General features: G+C 44.1%; 1 protein-coding gene across 8 annotated transcripts in view; it reads left to right on the top strand.

The window, feature by feature from the left end:
• DOCK7 (dedicator of cytokinesis 7) overlaps positions 1–19478 on the top strand; it is a 210088-nt gene that overhangs the window by 123146 nt on the left and 67464 nt on the right. For all 8 annotated transcript variants that reach the window (XM_038752931.1, XM_038752930.1, XM_038752929.1 and 5 more), the window contains exons 17-22: positions 2212–2350; positions 3118–3219; positions 3604–3690; positions 7445–7676; positions 16242–16406; positions 18600–18769. In XM_038752931.1, the coding sequence (XP_038608859.1) occupies positions 2212–2350; positions 3118–3219; positions 3604–3690; positions 7445–7676; positions 16242–16406; positions 18600–18769 (895 nt within the window). The remainder of the gene's footprint in view (positions 1–2211; positions 2351–3117; positions 3220–3603; positions 3691–7444; positions 7677–16241; positions 16407–18599; positions 18770–19478) is intronic.

Genomic DNA, 19478 nt, shown 5'->3' with positions numbered 1-19478 from the left:
GCAGTTTGGAGGTTTGGGGGGGCTACTTTTTGATTCATTAGTTGTATTGTTCATATGTTTTGAGGATATCTAACTCTGATCAGCACTTAGAACAGTGCTTGACACATAGTAAGCGCTTACCAAATACCATTATCATTATTATTTTGATTCTTATTATCTCCCTCACTGCAGTGATCTGTTCACCTGCTGCTGCTAAATTCTCATTTCTTTTTCTCCCACTCTGTTTTTTTTATGGCATTTATTAAGCGCTTACTATGTGCAAAGCACTGTTCTAAGCGCTGGGGAGGTTACAAGGTGATCAGGTTGTCCCTCAGAGGGCTCACAGTCGTAATCCCCATTTTACAGATGAGGGAACTGAGGCCCGGAGAAGTGAAGTGACTTGCCCAACAGAAGTGACTGTTCTGTGTTGCCCTGACTTGCTCTCTTTATTCACCTCCCTCCGACATCCAGTCCCACGGCACTTATGTACATATCCGCAATTTATTTAGTTATATTAACGCTCCCAGCATGCCTCAATGGAAAGAGCCCGGGCTTTGGAGTCAGAGGACGTGGGTTCAAATCCCGGCTCTGCCAAATGTCAGCTGTGTGACTTTGGGCAAGTCACTTCACTTCTCTGTGCCTCAGTTACCTCATCTGGAAAATGAGGATTAAAACTGTGAGCACCCCATGGGACAGCCTGATCACTTTGTAACCTCCCCAGTGCTTAGAACAGTGCTTTGCACATAGTAAGCGCTTAACAAATGCCATCATTATTATTATTATTATTATTAATCTTTGTCTCCCCCTCTAAGCTCCTTGTGGGTAGGGAATGTGTCTGTCATATTGTTGTGCTCTCCCAGGCGCTTAGAAGAGTGCTCTGCACAGAGGAAGCACTCCGTACGATTGATGGATTGCAAAATGGGGTAATCAATCTGAATTTTCCTATAATCAATCAATCAATCGTATTTATTGAGCGCTTACTGTGTGCAGAGCACTGTACTAAGCGCTTGGGAAGTCCAAGTTGGCAACATATAGAGACAGTCCCTACCCACCAGTGGGCTCACAGTCTAAAAGGGGGAGACAGAGAACAAAACCAAGCATACTAACAAATATATATAATATATCCTAATATATATAATATATCCTATAATCAGGGTATAGTGCAAACAGATCATTCTCTCCCTGGTACAGAAAGAAAAGTGATCAATCTAAACCCAGACGTCACATTCACTCCTGTTTATTGTAAATAATTAATAATTATGGCATTTGTTAAGTGCTTACTACGTGCCAGGCACTGAAGGGGAAATATTTATAACTATACAGTCTTCGGTTTTCCCAGTCACTTTTTTATGCAATCCAAAGAAAATCCATCAATCGTATTTATTGAGCGCTTACTGTGTGCAGAGCACTGTACTAAGCACTTGGGAAGTACAAGTTGGCAACATATAGAGACGGTCCCTACCCAACGGTGGGCTCACAGGCTAGAAGGGGAGACAGAGAACAAAACAAAACATATTAACAAAATAAAATAAATAGAATAGATACGTACAAGTAAAATAAATAGAGCAATAAATACGTACAAACATATATACAGGTGCTGTGGGGAAGGGAAGGAGGTAAGACGGGGGTGGAAATCATTAGTTTCTTCTAAAAAGAGATGGCAAATGAGTAATTTTCATAAAGACATGCTTTTCATAAGACCAGAGAAGTGGTTATATAAATAAAAACCAGTCAAGATATATAATGGCTTATAAGAATTTTATGTACTATATTTTCATTTTGTGGCTTATTCTCACTAGCAGGTAAATAAAACTGTATATAAAGTTAGGGTTTGGAAAATAATGGACTGCTTTCAAAAAGTGCTAAAATATTACTTAAATTTCTATAATCAGTGTTACATGAGTTCCCACCACTGATGATTTAAGTGCTAATTGTGTTGTTTTTTGCAAAAAGTGCTAAAATATCACTTCAATTTCTAGAATCAGTGTCACATGAGTTCCTACCACTGATGTTTTATGTGCTAATTGTGTTGTTTTTTGCAAAAAGTGCTAAAATATTACTTCAATTTCTATAATCAGTGTCACATGAGTTTCCACCACTGATGTTTTAAGTGCTAATTGTGTTGTTTTTTGCAAAAAGTGCTAAAATATTACTTCAATTTCTAGAATCAGTGTCACATGAGTTCCTGCCACTGATGTTTTACGTGCTAATTGTGTTGTTTTTTGCAAAAAGGTCACCTGACTTTCATGAAGAAATCAAAGTTAAACTCCCTGCCACCTTAACAGACCATCACCACCTCCTTTTTACATTTTATCACGTCAGCTGCCAGCAGAAGCAGAACACCCCCTTAGAGACCCCAGTTGGATATACAGTAAGTGCATTTTCATTTAGGAATTAAGCCTAAATGTGAAATCCAAGAAGCTTTTCAACCTGTTTTGGGGCCGCCACCGCTGGAAAAACTGAAAAACAGTCGTTTTCAACCAGGAAATCCATTTCCAGTTTCTTTAGAAATCCTGACTGTTAGATCCCCGTCGTCGCTCCGAGTACAGCCACAGTTTCATAATGTCAATATTGGCACGCAAGCAAATCGGAAGTCGATTTTTAAAAACCTTAGATTTAGTGGCCTTTTGGAGCATCGGGGTTGGTTTCTGGAAGTGTTGTGGTCCAAGCCCTGAGCGGAGTGCTTTGCACATAGTAAGCGCTTAACAAATGCCATCATTATTATTACTATTATTTGAAGACAAGCCGAATTTGAAGGGGGAAAGAGAAGAGAAACCTCGTCATTTCAAGGTAGCCGAGTTCACCCCAGTTTTGACCTCGCATGTGTGTCTTGGCTAGAATGTATTTAGAACGTAGAATTATTTTCCTTGTGCGTCTTGGCTAAAATGTATTTAGAGAATTAAGGGAGGCTTCTCCAGGAAGATGCGTCAGTTTGGTGGGAAAGGATTGGGTGTATTCGTGAGGAATCGAACCCCGCTGCAGTAATACAGAATGGATTTTGTGTGGATGCACTAAGAAAACGTAATATTTGGGAATTTCTCCAACCCTAATGATGGAAAAATGTCTTCCCACACGTCTTAGTAGACGAATGCCTGTCCACCCACGTCTGAAATCGCTTCTATTTCCTCTCAATTATAGTGGATACCAATGCTTCAGAACGGACGTTTGAAGACGGGGCAGTTCTGCCTCCCAGTTTCCTTGGAAAAACCACCCCAAGCTTATTCCGTGCTTTCCCCTGAGGTCAGTGTCTCTCCTGTTGAAACATCAGAGAAGGTGATAGGTTAAAAAAAAAAAAACATCACTGGAAAATTTTGAACACCTTCAGCTGGTTTATTTGGATAACATCGTAAAGTTGTCATCTGACAGTCTGTAAATACGATTGATTGATCTGACACAGTTTGTAAGATTGCTGGATCGAAACTGAAGATATCCCAGCAAGAGATTGTAAGATCATTGTGGGCAGGGAAGGTGTCTACCAACTTTGTTATTCTGTCCTCTCCCAAGTGCTTAGTACAGTGCTCTGCGCACAGTGAGCACTCAATAACTACTGTGATATTTCTGTCTTATTGCATGCAGAACTCATGTGCCACTGTGGTTAATTGTCATTATAACGACTCCTTTCAGGTGCCTCTGCCCGGCATGAAGTGGGTAGATAATCACAAAGGTGTGTTCAGTGTAGAAGTTGTAGCTGTTTCCTCCCTCCATACACAGGTATGTTATTACTCTATTGTACTTGTACATATCTATTCTATTTATTTTATTTTGTTAGTATGTTTGGTTTTGTTCTCTGCCTCCCCCTTTTAGACTGTGAGCCCACTGTTGGGTAGGGACTGTCTCTATATGTTGCCAACTTGGACTTCCCAAGCACTTAGTCCAGTGCTCTGCACACAGTAAGCGCTCAATAAATACGATTGATTGATTGATTCAGAGAAATTATAATGAAACTTCTTGGTTACCAGCTAGTTATCTGAAGGAGCTGCACTATAACGACGTCATTCTTAATACGCTTGCTGTTGGTAATACGCTTCGTGGAAGTAACTAGTCAGAAGGAAATGGAAATGTGCAATATTAGACTCTCCTCATTTTTTGAGTGAGATCCATTCAATCGTATTTATTGAGCACTTACTGTGTGCAGAGCACTGTACTAAGCGCTTGGGAAGTACAAGTTGGCAACATGAGATCTAAGTAGCAGGCTGCCAGTCAAAATATGTTGGCTTGCTTTCCATCTATGAATTTCCTGCTGTTTCAGCTTACAATTATAATAATAATAATAATAATAATAATGATGATGGTATTTGTTAAGCGCCTACTATGTGTGATGCACTGTTCTAAGCGCTGGGGGGATACAAGGTGATCAGGTTGTCCCACGTGGGGCTCACAATCTTCATCCCCATTTTACAGATGAGGTACTGAGGCACAGAGAAGTTAAGTGGCTTGCCCAAACTCACACAGCTGACAAGTGGCAGAGCTGGGATTCGAACCCATGACCTCTGACTCCCAAGCCCAGGCTCTTTCCACTGAGCCACGCTGCTGCTCCTAAAATTACAAAAATTATGGTAATCCTGTACATGACCAGGATAGGATATATCATTGTACGGAGGCTCAAAGAAGTTAAGGGGCTTGCCCAAGGTTCAATCAATAGGCCAGTATCCGAGTGGGTCTAGAACATGTTGCCTTCCAGGTGTTCTCAAATCTTTCCTTTAATTGAATCTTTCTTATGCTCAAAATCTGTGGTGATGTTATTCTCTACCTTTTATATATCCACTAATAATATTTTAGGGTGCTCTCAATAATAATAATGATGGCATTTATTAAGCTCTATGTGCAAAGCACTGTTCTAAGCGCTGGGGAGGTGACAAGGTGATCGGGTTGTCCCACGGGGGGCTCACAGTCTTCATCCCCATTTTACAGATGAGGGAACTGAGGCCCAGAGAAGTAAAATGACTTGCCCAAAGTCACCCAGCTGACAAGTAGCGGAGCTGGGATTTGAACCCACGACCTCTGACTCCAAAGCTCGGGCTCTTTCCACTGGGCCACGCTGCTTCTCCATAATAATTGCATTTGTTAAGCGCTTACTATGTGCAAAGCACTGTTCTAAGCGCTGGGGGGGATACAAGGTGATCAGGTTCTCCCATGTGGGGCTGAAAATATTAATCCCCATTTTACAGATGAGGGAACTGAGGCCCAGAGAAGTGAAGTGACTTGCCCAAAGACACACAGCTGACAAGTGGCGGAGCTGGGATTTGAGTTCCCCCTCCCCAACCCCCCGCCTTACCTCCTTCCCTTCCCCAGAGCACCTGTATATATGTATATATGTTTGTACGTATTTATTACTCTATTTGTACATATTTATTCTATTTCTTTTATTTTGTTAATACGTTTTGTTTTGTTCTCTGTCTCCCCCTTCTAGACTGTGAGCCCACTGTTGGGTAGGGACCGTCTCTAGATGTTGCCAACTTGGACTTCCCAAGCGCTTAGTACAGTGCTCTGCACATAGTAAGCGCTCAATAAATATGATTGAATGAATGAATGAATTTGAACCCCTGACCTCTGGCTCCCAAGCCCGGGCTCTTTCTACTGTGCTAGAGAGAGAGAGAGAGAGAGAGAGTGTATCTCTTTTCACACACATAGAAAAAAAGCGTATACATCTGTGGTCAAAAACAGTAACAACTTTGGCGACGACAGATTACTCATTTCTTCTTGCTTAAAACAAAAACTCATTCTAGGTACTTCCAGGTTTTCCACCTGCTATTTCCCTCTTCCTCTTCTCCCACTGCCTCCCACTTCTCCCATTCTTTACTCTATTTTCCTCTCTAATTTTTTTTAAAGTCTACCTCCCCCCTGTAGACGGTGGGCAGCGATCACGTCTACCGTCTCAGAGAAGCTGCGTGGCTCAGTGGGAAGAGCCCCGGCTTTGGAGTCAGAGGTCATGGGTTCAAATCCCCGCTCTGCCAATTGTCAGCTTGTGACTTTGGGCAAGTCACTTCACTTCTCTGTGCCTCAGTTCCCTCATCTGTCGAATGGGGATGAAGACTGTGAGCCCCCTGTGGGACAACCTGATCACCTTGTAACCTCCCCAGCGCTTAGACCAGTGCTTTGCACATAGTAAGCGCTTAATAAATGCCATTATTATTATTATTATTAAGTTCTAGTTCAGTGCTCTGCACACAGTAAGCTTTGCTCAGCGATTACCTCTGATTGATAAACTCCTTCCAAGCCAGCCTTCCAACCATCTCTTGTTCCCGAATCTTCCACTTCCGACACATTAGTCACACATTTCCTCCTGTCGGTGGTATTTTACTCTCCCAAGCGCTTAGTACAGTGCTCTGCACACAGTAAGCACTCAGTAAATACTATCGATCAATTGACCTTCTCTCCTCTCGTTTTCCAAACCATGCCTCTCTCTATTTTACTTGTACATATTTACTATTCTATTTATTTTATTTTGTTAATGATGTGCATCTAGCTTTACTTCTATTTATTCTGATGACACCTGTTCACGTGTTTGATTTTGTTGTCCCTTCTAGACTGTGAGCCCATTGTTGGGTAGGGACCGTCTCTATATGATGCCAACTTGTATTTCCCAAGCGCTTAGTACAGTGCTCTGCACACAGGAAGCGCTCAATACGATTGAATAAATCATCTCTTCCAGGTCACTACTTTATTAATTCCCCACTTTCTTGTCATGTTGCCTCTTTATTATTATTATGGTATTTGTTAAGCGCTTACTTTAGCCGCTGGAGCACTTTTGTGCTTATCTTTTTATCCTTTGGTTTTCTTGGGGTTTCTAATCATCTGTAAATATCATCTTCCTCTAGTATTTATTGACTGTTTGGCCATGTGTTTCTGCTTTTCTCTCCTATCAAATGGTAAGCTCCAGAGCAGGGATCCTGTCTTGCTTCTCTTGCTGAAGAAGTTACGGAAGTAGGGAAACTTAATGGGAAAAACCCAGAAATGGGAGTCAGGAGCTCTAAATTCTAATCCCAGATCTACCATTTGCCTAGGGTGTGATCTTAGGCAAGTCACTTAACTTCTCTGTGCCTCAGTTTCTTCGTCTGTCCTCCCTCCCCTTTAGACTGCGAGCTCCATGTCTGTGTCCCATCAGATTAGGACTGTGTTTGACGTATAGTAAAGCCTAACAAATGTCGCAGTACTTCTTATTAAGTTAACAAACCAACCCATGTCTGTCTCTTGGCCTAATAGGCTTCCTTAGTGACTGTATTTCTCCCTAGTCCTCGCTCTGTTAGGCTGCGTCACCAACCAGCTCCTCCTGTTCCTGTAAACATGCTAAATAACAAAGTTTTTACCCCATTTGGTTGAAAAATGGATGTATGAAAGTATCCACTTTTGCCTCATTCCATGTTACGAAAAAAAAGAGGTCCATAGCTCATTCACTCCGTCGTATTTATTGAGCGCTGACTGTGTGCAGAGCATGAAAATTCTTGGGGGTGTTTTTGTTTTTTAGGATCCTTTCCTGGACAAGTTCTTTGCTCTGGTACACGCTCTAGATGAGCACATGTTCCCTGTGAGAATCGGCGATATGAGGATCATGGAGAATAACCTGGAAAACGAATTGAAGAGCAGTATTTCTGCGTTGAATTCATCTCAGTTGGAGCCGGTTGTACGATTCCTCCATCTCCTGCTTGACAAACTGATTCTTCTGGTAGTAAGACCTCCCATCATTGCTGGCCAAATAGGTAATATCCTTAAACGTTGGGAGTTATGAATCTTCTTTCTGTCAAGATACAACCATGACCCCTTTTTGTTTTCTAATATAGCTGGACACTTATTTTTGCAAGGGAATGACGTGTGCCCGGGGGGCAACTTTTCATTTTAGACATGGAGAGAGACTTGGAGAGGAACATATTAGGAATGGGGGCTTTGTGGGCGTACCTCATGGGGAGGAGGGAGAAAATGAGCATTTCTAGTCTCGGGAAAAAAATCCAGAAAACCTGGATTTTAATACCCATATCTACCTGAGGCTGTATGTCATTTCCATGCTCGGACTTATTCAGGGAGATGGATCGACTTGCTCAGTGGTAGAGATTATCATTGAGAAATCAGAAGAACAATCCTTTGTGTCCTTTACCCAGAGATGCCACACAGATATCATCAGTGGGTGATATTTGTTGGTGGCCTACTTAGCGGAAGCTCTTTACTAAGCGCGTGGAAAAGTACAACAGAAGCGAGGCATATTCCGTGCCCTCGAGGAGTTTACAATCCAAATGGGGGCTCAGAGACAAAGTTTCCATCCAGATAGCATGCGTAAAAGGACGCAATAATGATAGAGGTAGTTTGCATCCCTGTTGAGTTTTTGAGAATGCCTCGTAGGGTATCCCAAGTATCTGGTTCCTGAAAGAAGCATTAACTCCACCTCAGTTCTGTTCCAGTTTGGATATGCTGTGTGACACGGTACTGCACATTTTACACATGTCTTATTTTCTAGGAGATATAGAGGTAGCAAAAGGGAATTGTTGTAATCTTTGTCTCTAGATAAATTGTTGGAGATTTTGGGAGAATGGAGGCAGAGACATCTAAAGTTCAATTTGGGGGGAACATTAAACTCCACCCCCCCAAAAAAAAAGACTAAAGGAAATAGCATCCATATCTGTTTCAAAACAATCCAATTTTTAAGTAATTTCAGTTTTTAACAGTCCACCTTACTTCAAAGTGCATTGGATTTGTTGCCTTTTGTCGTGATTCTAATCAGCGATATTTATTGAGCGCCTGAGTGCAAAGCCCTGTACTAAGCTCTTCTGAGAGTACAACTAAAGTTCTTTTCACTTGTTTGGATTGTGATGGGGTTTTTTGTTTGAAGAAATACACAACAGTGTCAAAGACAGGAGCAGGGAATAGTACTGACCAAGTTTGACAACAGACTACGACTTTTTAAGAAGTGAGGTGAAGTGTTCATTTAGCTGTAGAACCTGTCTTTTCCTGACATGTCAACTTCTCTCCGTCCTGGTATTCCCTCTAACCAGGCTTGACGTCCTGGAGAGAAAAGTGGAGATGACCGGATGACCCTGGGGAGCCAAGTCATAATGTTTTGTTACTGTCAGCTTATTCGAGTAGTTTACCATTCAGTCAGAAAGAGGAAAAAAAGAAAATAGAGATCACGGGATAGCCCGGCATTGAAGACTCCGGACGATATTTTGAACATCCGATATTCCCTGCCCCAGGGGTTCAAAGTCTTTTTAATAAGGAAGTTATGGTTTACGTAACCATGACTTCTCTGGGCCGAATGTTGTTAACTTGTGCAGCCACCTGTAAGTTATTGAAATATGGAAAGTTATTGAAATATGGAAGTGTGGCTCTCAGTGGAAAGAGCCCGGGCTTTGGAGTCAGAGGTCATGGGTTCAAATCCCGGCCCCGCCAATTGTCAGCTGTGTGACTTTGGGCAAGTCACTTAACTTCTCTGTGCCTTAGTTCCCTCATCTGTAAAATGGGGTTGAAGACTGTGAGCCCCCCGTGGGACAACCTGATCACCTTGTAACCTCCCCAGCGCTTAGAACTGTGCTTTGCACATAGTAAGCGCTTAATAAATGCCATTATTATTATCATTGTTATTATTACATGACAGTTCTTGCAGTTCAATTAGAGATACAATAAAATAGCTAGCTCCTAATCTGGCAACTGGTAGGGGAACCTAGTGCGTTGCCATTTTATCCGGTGTGCATCTTGGAAAGGAAGGGCAGGAAGGACTTGGAGAATAATAATAATAATGATAGTGGCATTTGTTAAGCACTTACTATGTGCGAAGCACTGTTCTAAGCGCTGGGGGAGACGTTCCAGATATGGCCACGATGCGTATTTAAAGATGGAAGCTGTGGATCCGCTATGGTCCCAACCTGGAAAGTTAAACAGGGGGATTTGAAGATATGTGAACCTAATCCAACTTGTACTTCCCAAGCACTTAGTACAGTGCTCTGCAAACAATAAGCGCTCAATAAATACGATTGAATGAATGAATAATCATTTAAAGCACATGCTTTTTTCTGTAGGTGTGCATGGTCAAATGCCCTAGGAGGGAAAAATATTGAAATTCATTGGGTAATAACAACAATGATGGTACTTGTGATGATGGCTTACTATGTGCCAAGCACTGTTCTAAGCGCTGAGGGAGCTACACGGTTATCAGGTTGTCCAACATGGGGCTCACAGTCTTGATCCCCATTTTACAGATGAGGTAACTGAGGCACAGAGAAGTTGTGACTTGCCCAAAGGTAAGTGACTTTCCCAAAGTCACACAGCTGGCAAGTGGCGGAGCCATGATTTAGAACCAACGACCTCCGACTCCCGAGCCCGTGCTCTTTCAGCTAAGCCACGTTGCTTCTCACGCTGCTTGGATGACATCTTTAACCATATTCTAGTGGGCCAGGGCAGTTTGTATCTAAGTTCTATGCGCTAATTGTTCAAGAGTTTCATCCTAGCTTGTGTGGAATTTAAGGAAGACTTGGGCTGGAATATCTAAATATGGCACAAATTTGACACAACAGTGTCAAATACAGGAGCAGGGAATAGTACTGACCAAGCTTGACAACAGACTACGACTTTTAAGAGGTGAGGTGAAGTGTTCATTTAGCTGTAGAACCTGTCTTTTCCTGACATGTCAACTTCTCCCAGTCCTGGTATTCCCTCTAACCAGGCTTGACGTCCTGGGGAGAAAAGTGGAGATGACCGGATGACCCTGGGGAGCCAAGTCATAACGTTTTGGTGTTGTCACTCAGCTTATTCGAGTAGTTTACCGTTCAGTCAGAAAGAGGAAAAAATGAAAACAGAGATCGCAAGATAGCCTGGCATTGAAGACTCTGTACAATATTTTGAACATCCGATATTCCCCGCCCCGGGGGTTCAAAATCTTTTTAATAAGGAAGTTATGTGGCACGTGGCAGAGCCATGATTTAGAACCAACGACCTCCGACTCCTGAGCCCGTTCTCTTTCGGCTAAGTCACGCTGCTTCTCACGCTGCTTGGATGACATCTTTAACCTTATTCTAGTGGGCCAGGGCAGTTTGTATCTAGGTTCTATGGGCTAATTGTTCAAGAGTTTCATCCTGGCTTGTGTGGAATTTAAGGAAGACTGGGGCTGGAATATCTAAATATGGCACAAATTTGACACAACAGCGTCAAATACAGGAGCAGGGAATAGTACTGACTGAGCTTGACAACAGACTACGACTTTTAAGAGGTGAGGTGAAGTGTTCATTTAGCTGTAGAACCTGTCTTTTCCTGACATGTCAACTTCTCCCAGTCCTGGTATTCCCTCTAACCAGGCTTGACGTCCTGGAGAGAAAAGTGGAGATGACCGGATGACCCTGGGGAGCCAAGTCATAACGTTTTGTTGCTGTCACTCAGCTTAGTCGAGTAGTTTACCGTTCAGTCAGAAAGAGGAAAAAATGAAAACAGAGATCGCAAGATAGCCCGGCATTGAAGACTCTGGACGATATTTTGAATATCTGATATTCCCTGCCCCGGGGGTTCAAAATCATTTTAATAAGGAAGTTATGTGGCAAGTGGCAGAGCCATGATTTAGAACCAACGACCTCCGACTCCTGAGCCCGTTCTCTTTCGGCTAAGCCACGCTGCTTCTCACGCTGCTTGGATGACATCTTTAACCATATTCTAGTGGGCCAGGGCAGTTTGTATCTAAGTTCTATGGGCTAATTGTTCAAGAGTTTCATCCTGGCTTGTGTGGAATTTAAGGAAGACTGGGGCTGGAATATCTAAATATGGCACAAATTTGACACAACAGCGTCAAATACAGGAGCAGGGAATAGTACTGACCGAGTCTGACAACAGACTACGACTTTTAAGAGGTGAGGTGAAGTGTTCATTTAGCTGTAGAACCTGTCTTTTCCTGACATGTCAACTTCTCCCAGTCCTGGTGTTCCCTCTAACCAGGCTTGACGTCCTGGGGAGAAAAGTGGAGATGACCGGATGACCCTGGGGAGCCAAGTCATAACGTTTTGTTGCTGTCACTCAGCTTAGTCGAGTAGTTTACCGTTCAGTCAGAAAGAGGAAAAAATGAAAACAGAGATCGCAAGATAGCCCGGCATTGAAGACTCTGGACGATATTTTGAATATCTGATATTCCCTGCCCCGGGGGTTCAAAATCATTTTAATAAGGAAGTTATGTGGCAAGTGGCAGAGCCATGATTTAGAACCAACGACCTCCGACTCCCGAGCCCGTGCTCTTTCGGCTAAGCCACGCTGCTTCTCACGCTGCTTGGATGACATCTTTAACCTTATTCTAGTGGGCCAGGGCAGTTTGTATCTAGGTTCTATGGGCTAATTGTTCAAGAGTTTCATCCTGGCTTGTGTGGAATTTAAGGAAGACTGGGGCTGGAATATCTAAATATGGCACAAATTTGACACAACAGCGTCAAATGCAGGAGCAGGGAATAGTACTGACCGAGTCTGACAACAGACTATGACTTTTAAGAGGTGAGGTGAAGTGTTCATTTAGCTGTAGGACCTGTCTTTTCCTGACATGTCAACTTCTCCCAGTCCTGGTGTTCCCTCTAACCAGGCTTGACGTCCTGGAGAGAAAAGTGGAGATGACCGGATGACCCTGGGGAGCCAAGTCGTAACGTTTCGGTGCTGTCACTCAGCTTATTCGAGTAGTTTACCGCTCAGTCAGAAAGAGGAAAGAATGAAAACAGAGATCGCAAGATCACAGCGGCACGGATGAAGTGTCCCGGCAAATCCTTCATCTTGAAGCACACTGAAGCACATAGAGCAATCCGTGTGCCGCGTACCTTTCCCAACTCGACTCCCTGGGCTCATTCATTCATTCAGTCGTATTTATTGAGCGCTTACTGTGTGCAAAGCGCTTGGGAAGTACAAGTTGGCAACATATAGAGACGGTCCCTACCCAACAACGGGCTCACAGTCTAGAAGGGGGAGACAGACAACAAAACAAAACATGTGGACGGGTGTCAAGTCATCAGAATCAATAGAAATAAAGCTAGGTGCACATCATTAACAAAATAAATAGAATAGTAAATATGTACAAATAAAATAAAGAGAGTAATAAATCTGTACAAATATATACAGGTGCTGTGGGGAGGGGAAGGAGGGTCATGAAGGCGACAAGGAGGAAGCCACCGAAGGCTTTTCAGAAACTTGGCCTCGGAATAGGCCATCTCCACTTTGGTGGGCGTGTTGACCACTTACTAAACTTTATCTGTGATCCTCCATTAGATTGTAAGCTCCAGGAGGGCAGGAAGCATGTATCTTGCTCTGGTGCTGAGACCAGAGCTTTTCACTCAGGTACTCAGGAAATGTGATGGGAAAGACATTGATATTGTCTTTTTGCGCTATCAGGATGAAAGAGGATGTTTTCCAAGGGTGCAAATGAATGCCAGCTCTCCATTGAGCGGAGTGTTAATAATGGCATTTATTAAGCGCTTACTATGTGCAAAACACTGTTCTAAGCCCTGGGGAGGTTACAAGGTGATCAGGTTGTCCCACCAGGGGCTCACAGTCTTCATCCCCATTTTACAGATGAGGTAACTGAGGCCCAGAGGAGTGAAGTGGCTTGCCCAAAGTCACACAGCTGACAAGTGGAGGAGCCGGGATTTGAACCCATGACCTCTGACTCCCAAGCCCGGGCTCTTTCCACCTAAGTGTCTTTGCTCCTAAGTGTTCCTCTAGGCCCTTAATCAAAAGGGTCTTTAAAGTGAGAGTGCATTTTCATTCATCTGGTTGTGTTTATTGCGCGCTTATTGTGTGCAGAGCACTGTACTAAGTGCTTGAAAAGTACAATTAAGCAACAAATAGAGACAATCCCTACCCAACAATGGGCTCACAGTCTAGAAGCCGGGAGCCAGACATCAAAACAAGTGAACGGGCATTTTCCAAGTGTGAATTTAGCCCTGGGATTTTATTTTTTCTCTGCTCAGGTTAATAGCCTTGGTATCAGATGGGTGCCCATTTGAGGAATCGTAGACTAGTAGCATTGGACAGGATCATATGATCTAACCCCCCCCACCCCCTGATTCTAGGCAGGTGACATCTTTTTTTTTTTTAACTTATCCCCCACCACCATTCATTCATTCATTTAATCGTATTTATTGAGCGCTTACTGTGTGCAGAGCACTGTACTAAGCGCTTGGGGAGTACAAGTTGGAAACATATAGAGACGGTCCCTACCCAACAACAGGCTCACAGTCGGGAGCAGCAGGGCCGCAATTTTCCACATAAAAATTCATTTCTCCTCATCTCTTGGTCAGATAGTTTCAGAAACAGCTGCCAGTAGTTTCACAGAAGACTCCTCAGTGAATCCATGAATCTCATATGACGAGTTAACCTCACTGTACCTCGTTCTGCTCACTGTACCACCTTCTCACTGTACCCTCTCCCCCTCTCCCCCTCATCCCCCTCTCCATCCCCCCGTCTTACCTCCTTCCCTTCCCCACAGCACCTGTATATATGTATATATGGTTGTACATATTTATTACTCTATTTATTTATTTATTTATTTATTTTACTTGTACATTTCTATCCTACTTATTTTATTTTATTGGTATGTTTGGTTCTGTTCTCTGTCTCCCCCTTTTAGACTGTGAGCCCACTGTTGGGTAGGGACTGTCTCTATGTGATGCCAATTTTGTACTTCCCAAGCGCTTAGTACAGTGCTCTGCACATAGTAAGCGCTCAATAAATACGATTGATTGATTGATTGATTCTCGCCCGTCCCGCCATGAACCCCCGACCCACGTCATCCCCCTGGCCCGGAACGCCCTCCCTCCTCAAATCCGCCAAGCTCGCTCTCTTCCTCCCTTCAAATCCCTACTGAGAGCTCACCTCCTCCAGGAGGCCTTCCCACAAGGAGCCCCTTTTTTCCTCTCCTCCTCCCCATCCCCCCCGCCCTACCTCCTTCCCCTCCCCACAGCACCTGTATAGATGTTTGGACAGATTTATTACTCTACTTGTACATATTTACTCTTCTATTTATTTTGTTAATGATGTGCATCTAGCTTTAATTCTGTTTGTTCCGACGACTTGACACCTGTCCACATGTTTTGTTCATCGTCATCAATCGTAGTTATTGAGCGCTTACTGTGTGCAGAGCACTGTACTAAGCGCTTGGGAAGTACAAGTTGGCAACATATAGAGCCGGTACCTACCCAACAGTGGGCTCACAGTCTAAAATGGGGAGACAGAGGACAAAACCAAACATACTAACAAAATAAAATAAATAGAATAGGTATGTACAAGTAAAAAAAAAATAGAGTAATAAATATGTACAAACATATATCCATATATACAGGTGCTGTGGGGAAGGGAAGGAGGTAAGATGGGGAGATGGAGAGGGGGACGAGGGGAAGAGGGGTTTTGTTGTCTGTCTCCCCATCTAGACTGTGTGCCCATTGTTGGATAGGGACTGTCTATCTGTTGCCAACTTGTACTTCCCAAGCGCTTAGTACAGTGCTGTGCACACAGTAAGCGCTCAATAAATATGATTGAATGAATGAATGACTGCAAGCTTGTGGTGGGTGGGTAACGTGTCTCCCAACTCTGGTATCATCCTCTCCCAAGTGTTTAGTACAGCACTGTGTACTCAATCAATCAATCAGTCGTATTTATTGAGCGCTTACTGTGTGCAGAGCACTGTACTAAGCGCTTGGGAAGGACAAGTTGGCAACATATAGAGACAGTCATCATCATCAATCGTATTTATTGAGTGCTTACTGTGTGCAGAGCACTGTACTAAGCGCTTGGGAAGGACAAGTTGGCAACATATAGAGACAGTCCCTACCCAACAGTGGGCTCACAGTCTAAAAGACTCAGTAAGCACTCAAGAAATATCATCGATGGATTGATGGGTTGAGGGTGATGGAAAGCACCTGAAGGATAATAATAATGATGGTATTTGTTAAGCGCTTACTATGTGCAGAGCACTGCTCTAAGCGCTGGGGAGGTTACAAGGTGATCAGGTTGTCCCACGGGGGACTCGCAGTCTTAATCCCCATTTTACAGATGAGGGAACTGAGGCCCAGAGAAGTGAAGTGACTTGCCCAAAGTCACCCAGCTGACAGTTGGCGGAGCCGGGATTTGAACCCGTGACCTCCGACTCTAAAGCCCGGGCTCTTTCCACTGAGCCACGCTGCTTCTCGTGATGATCACCCTGTCAGAGACGGAGTCTTTAGTGCCCACGGGGGGCCAGGGCAGCCTAGCGGGTGTCGTCTGGGCTTCACAGGTCTCCTTCTCTCCGTCCCAAAGTGATAACGCGACTTTCCTTTGTATCCTTTTTCCAGTTAACCTGGGTCAGGCGTCTTTTGAAGCGATGGCCTCCATCATAAATCGGCTGCACAAAAGCCTGGACGGCACTCAGGACCAGCATGGCAGAAATAGCCTCCTCACGTCGTACATTTACTACGTTTTCCGTCTACCAAATACTTACCCCAGTTCAACGTCGCCAGGTACTTGATTCTATTCCTAGGGGAAAAAAAAAAAGATGGCATTTGTTAAGCTCTATATGTTGCCAACTTGTACTTCCCAAGTGCTTAGTACAGTAAGCGCTCAATAAATACAATTGATGATTTACTCCTCTCCCCCATGTCCCCCTCTCTATCCCCCATCTTACCTCCTTCCCTTCCCCACAGCACCTGTATATATGTATATATGTTTGTACATATTTATTACTCTATTTTACTTGTACATATCTATTCTATTTATTTTATTTTGTTAGTATGTTTGGTTTTGTTCTCTGTCTCCCCCTTCTAGACTGTGAGCCCACTGTTGGGTAGGGACTGTCTCTATATGTTGCCAACTTGTACTTCCCAAGCGCTTAGTACAGTGCTCTGCACACAGTAAGTGCTCAATAAATACGATTGATTGATTCCTCTCCCCCTCATCCCCCTCTTTATCCCCCCATCTTACCTCCTTCCCTTCCCCACAGCACCTGTATATATGTATATATGTTTGTACATATTTATTACTCTATTTTACTTGTACATATCTATTCTATTTATTTTATTTTGTTAGTATGTTTGGTTTTGTTCTCTGTCTCCCCCTTTTAGACTGTGAGCCCACTGTTGGGTAGGGACTGTCTCTATGTGTTGCCAACTTGTACTTCCCAAGTGCTTAGTACAGTGCTCTGCACACAGTAAGCGCTCAATAAATGTGATTGATTGATTGATTCCTCTCCCCCTCGTCCCCCTCTCTATCCCCCCATCTTACCTCCTTCCCTTCCCCACAGCACCTGTATATATGGATATATGTTTGTACATATTTATTACTCTATTTTACTTGTACATATCTATTCTATTTATTTTATTTTGTTAGTATGTTTGGTTTTGTTCTCTGTCTCCCCCTTTTAGACTGTGAGCCCACTGTTGGGTAGGGACTGTCTCTATGTGTTGCCAACTTGTACTTCCCAAGTGCTTAGTACAGTGCTGTGCACACAGTAAGCTCTCAATAAATACGATTGATTGATTGATTTAAGTGTTTACTATGTGCAAAGCACTGTTCTAGGCGCTGGGGGGATACAAGGTAATCAGGTTGTCCCACGTGGGGCTCACAGTCTTAATCCCCATTGTACAGATGAGGGAACTGAGGCAAGAGAAGTGAAGTGACTTGCCCAGAGTCACACAGCGGACAAGTGGCGGAGGTGGGATTAGAACCCGCGACCTCTGACTCCCAAGCCCGGGCTCTTTCCACTTAAGCCACGCTGCTTGTAGTGGCTAGAGCCCAGGCTCAGGAGTCGAAAGGGCCTGGGTTCTAATCCCGGCTCCACCACTTGTCTGCTGTGGGGCCTTGGGCAAGTCATTTCAGTTTTCAGTTGCCTCACCTGTAAAATAGATTAAGCCTCGGAGCCCCATGTGGGACAAGGGGCTGTTAAGTTTGTAGCTGCCTTAAGTTTGCAGGGAAGCAGCGTGGCTCAGTGGAAAGAGTCCGGGCTTTGGAGTCAATCAATCAATCAATCGTATTTATTGAGCACTTACTGTGTGCAGAGCACTGTACTAAGCGCTTGGGAAGTACAAGTTGGCAACATATAGAGACAGTCCCTACCCAACAGTGGGCTCAGGCACTTCACTGTTGCCTCGTCTGCAAAATGGGGATTCAGTACTTACTCTCCCCTCTGCTTAGACTGCGAGTCCCACGTGAGACCTGATGATCTTGAAAATGCCCCAGTATGGTGTTTGGCTCATAGTAAGCACTTAAAAAAACACCGTAATTATTCATGCAATCGTATTTATTGAGCGCTTACTGTGTGCAGAGCACTGTACTAAGCGCTTGGGGAGTACAAGTTGGCAACCTATAGAGACGGACCCTACCCGACAACGGGCTCACAGTCTAGGAAGGGGAGACAGACAATGAAACAAAACATGTAGACAGGTGTCAAGTCGTCAGAACAAATGGAATTAAAGCTAAATGCGCATCATTAACAAAATAAATAGTAAATATGTACAAGTAAAATAAGTAGAGTGATAAATCTGTACAAACATATGTACAGGTGCTGTGGGGAGGGGAAGGAGGTAGGGCGGGGGGATGCGGAGGAGGAGAGGAACAAGGGAGCTCGGTGTGGGAAGGCCTCTTGGAGGAGGTGTTATCATGATTATTATATTTATATGATAATTATGAATATCAATAATTATTCCTGTCCATCATAGGTCCCGGAGGCCTGGGGGGTTCCGTACATTACGCCACCATGGCCAGATCAGCCGTGAGGCCCGCCAGCCTTAATCTGAATCGCTCCCGGAGCCTTAGCAACAGCAATCCCGACATATCCGGGACCCCTACCTCCCCTGATGACGAAGTCCGGTCCATCATCGGAAGCAAGGTGAGCGTCCTGGTATTGTCACGATCGGTATCTTACTCCAGGGCGTCTAAGAGGGGACGATATTAACGTCTGTCTCCCCCTCTAGACTGTAAGCTTCGTTGTGGGCAGGGAACGTGTGCGTTACCCCGTTCTGTCGTACTCTCCCGGGTGCTTAGTCTAGCTCTCTGCACACAGTAAGCGCTCAATAAATAGGACTAACTGACTGGCTGACCGAATGCCGGACCATTGGCGTTTCTAACATCCTTTCGAGGTGAAGGAAAGCGGTTTAGGTTTGTGCTGAGTATCCCCAAATTGCCCCCTAGTTAGTCCAGGGCCTGGGCAAGAAATCCAGGATCCCGGGATCCTAGAGTTTCCTGCCAGGCGGACAAATACTCAACCAAGTTTGCCAACTTGAATGGAATGTACCCACGAGATAGTGTTTCATTTATTCAGAGACTGCCTCTTCCCAGAGAAACCACCTTAAAGCCCCAGTCTGTACAGTTCCTACGCCCCATCCAGACTGGAAAAACCAAAGACAGCAGGACCCCAGTCTTCCTAGTGACCCGTTCCATTCGACAAACACGACGGCAGCAAGTGTTTCTGCTGCTTTTACCGGTAAAGCCAATAGAAGAAGCGAAGCCTAGTGGCTAGAGCCCCGGCCTGGGATTCAGAGGTCATGGGTTCTAATCCTGGCTCCGCCGCTTGTCCGCTCCGTGGCCTTGGGAGCGTC

Source organism: Tachyglossus aculeatus, chromosome 10, assembly GCF_015852505.1.
Source record: "Tachyglossus aculeatus isolate mTacAcu1 chromosome 10, mTacAcu1.pri, whole genome shotgun sequence".
NCBI classification, from domain to species: Eukaryota; Metazoa; Chordata; class Mammalia; order Monotremata; family Tachyglossidae; genus Tachyglossus; species Tachyglossus aculeatus.
Note: the sequence above shows the minus strand (reverse complement) of the source record. Positions and strands in the feature narration are given on the sequence as shown.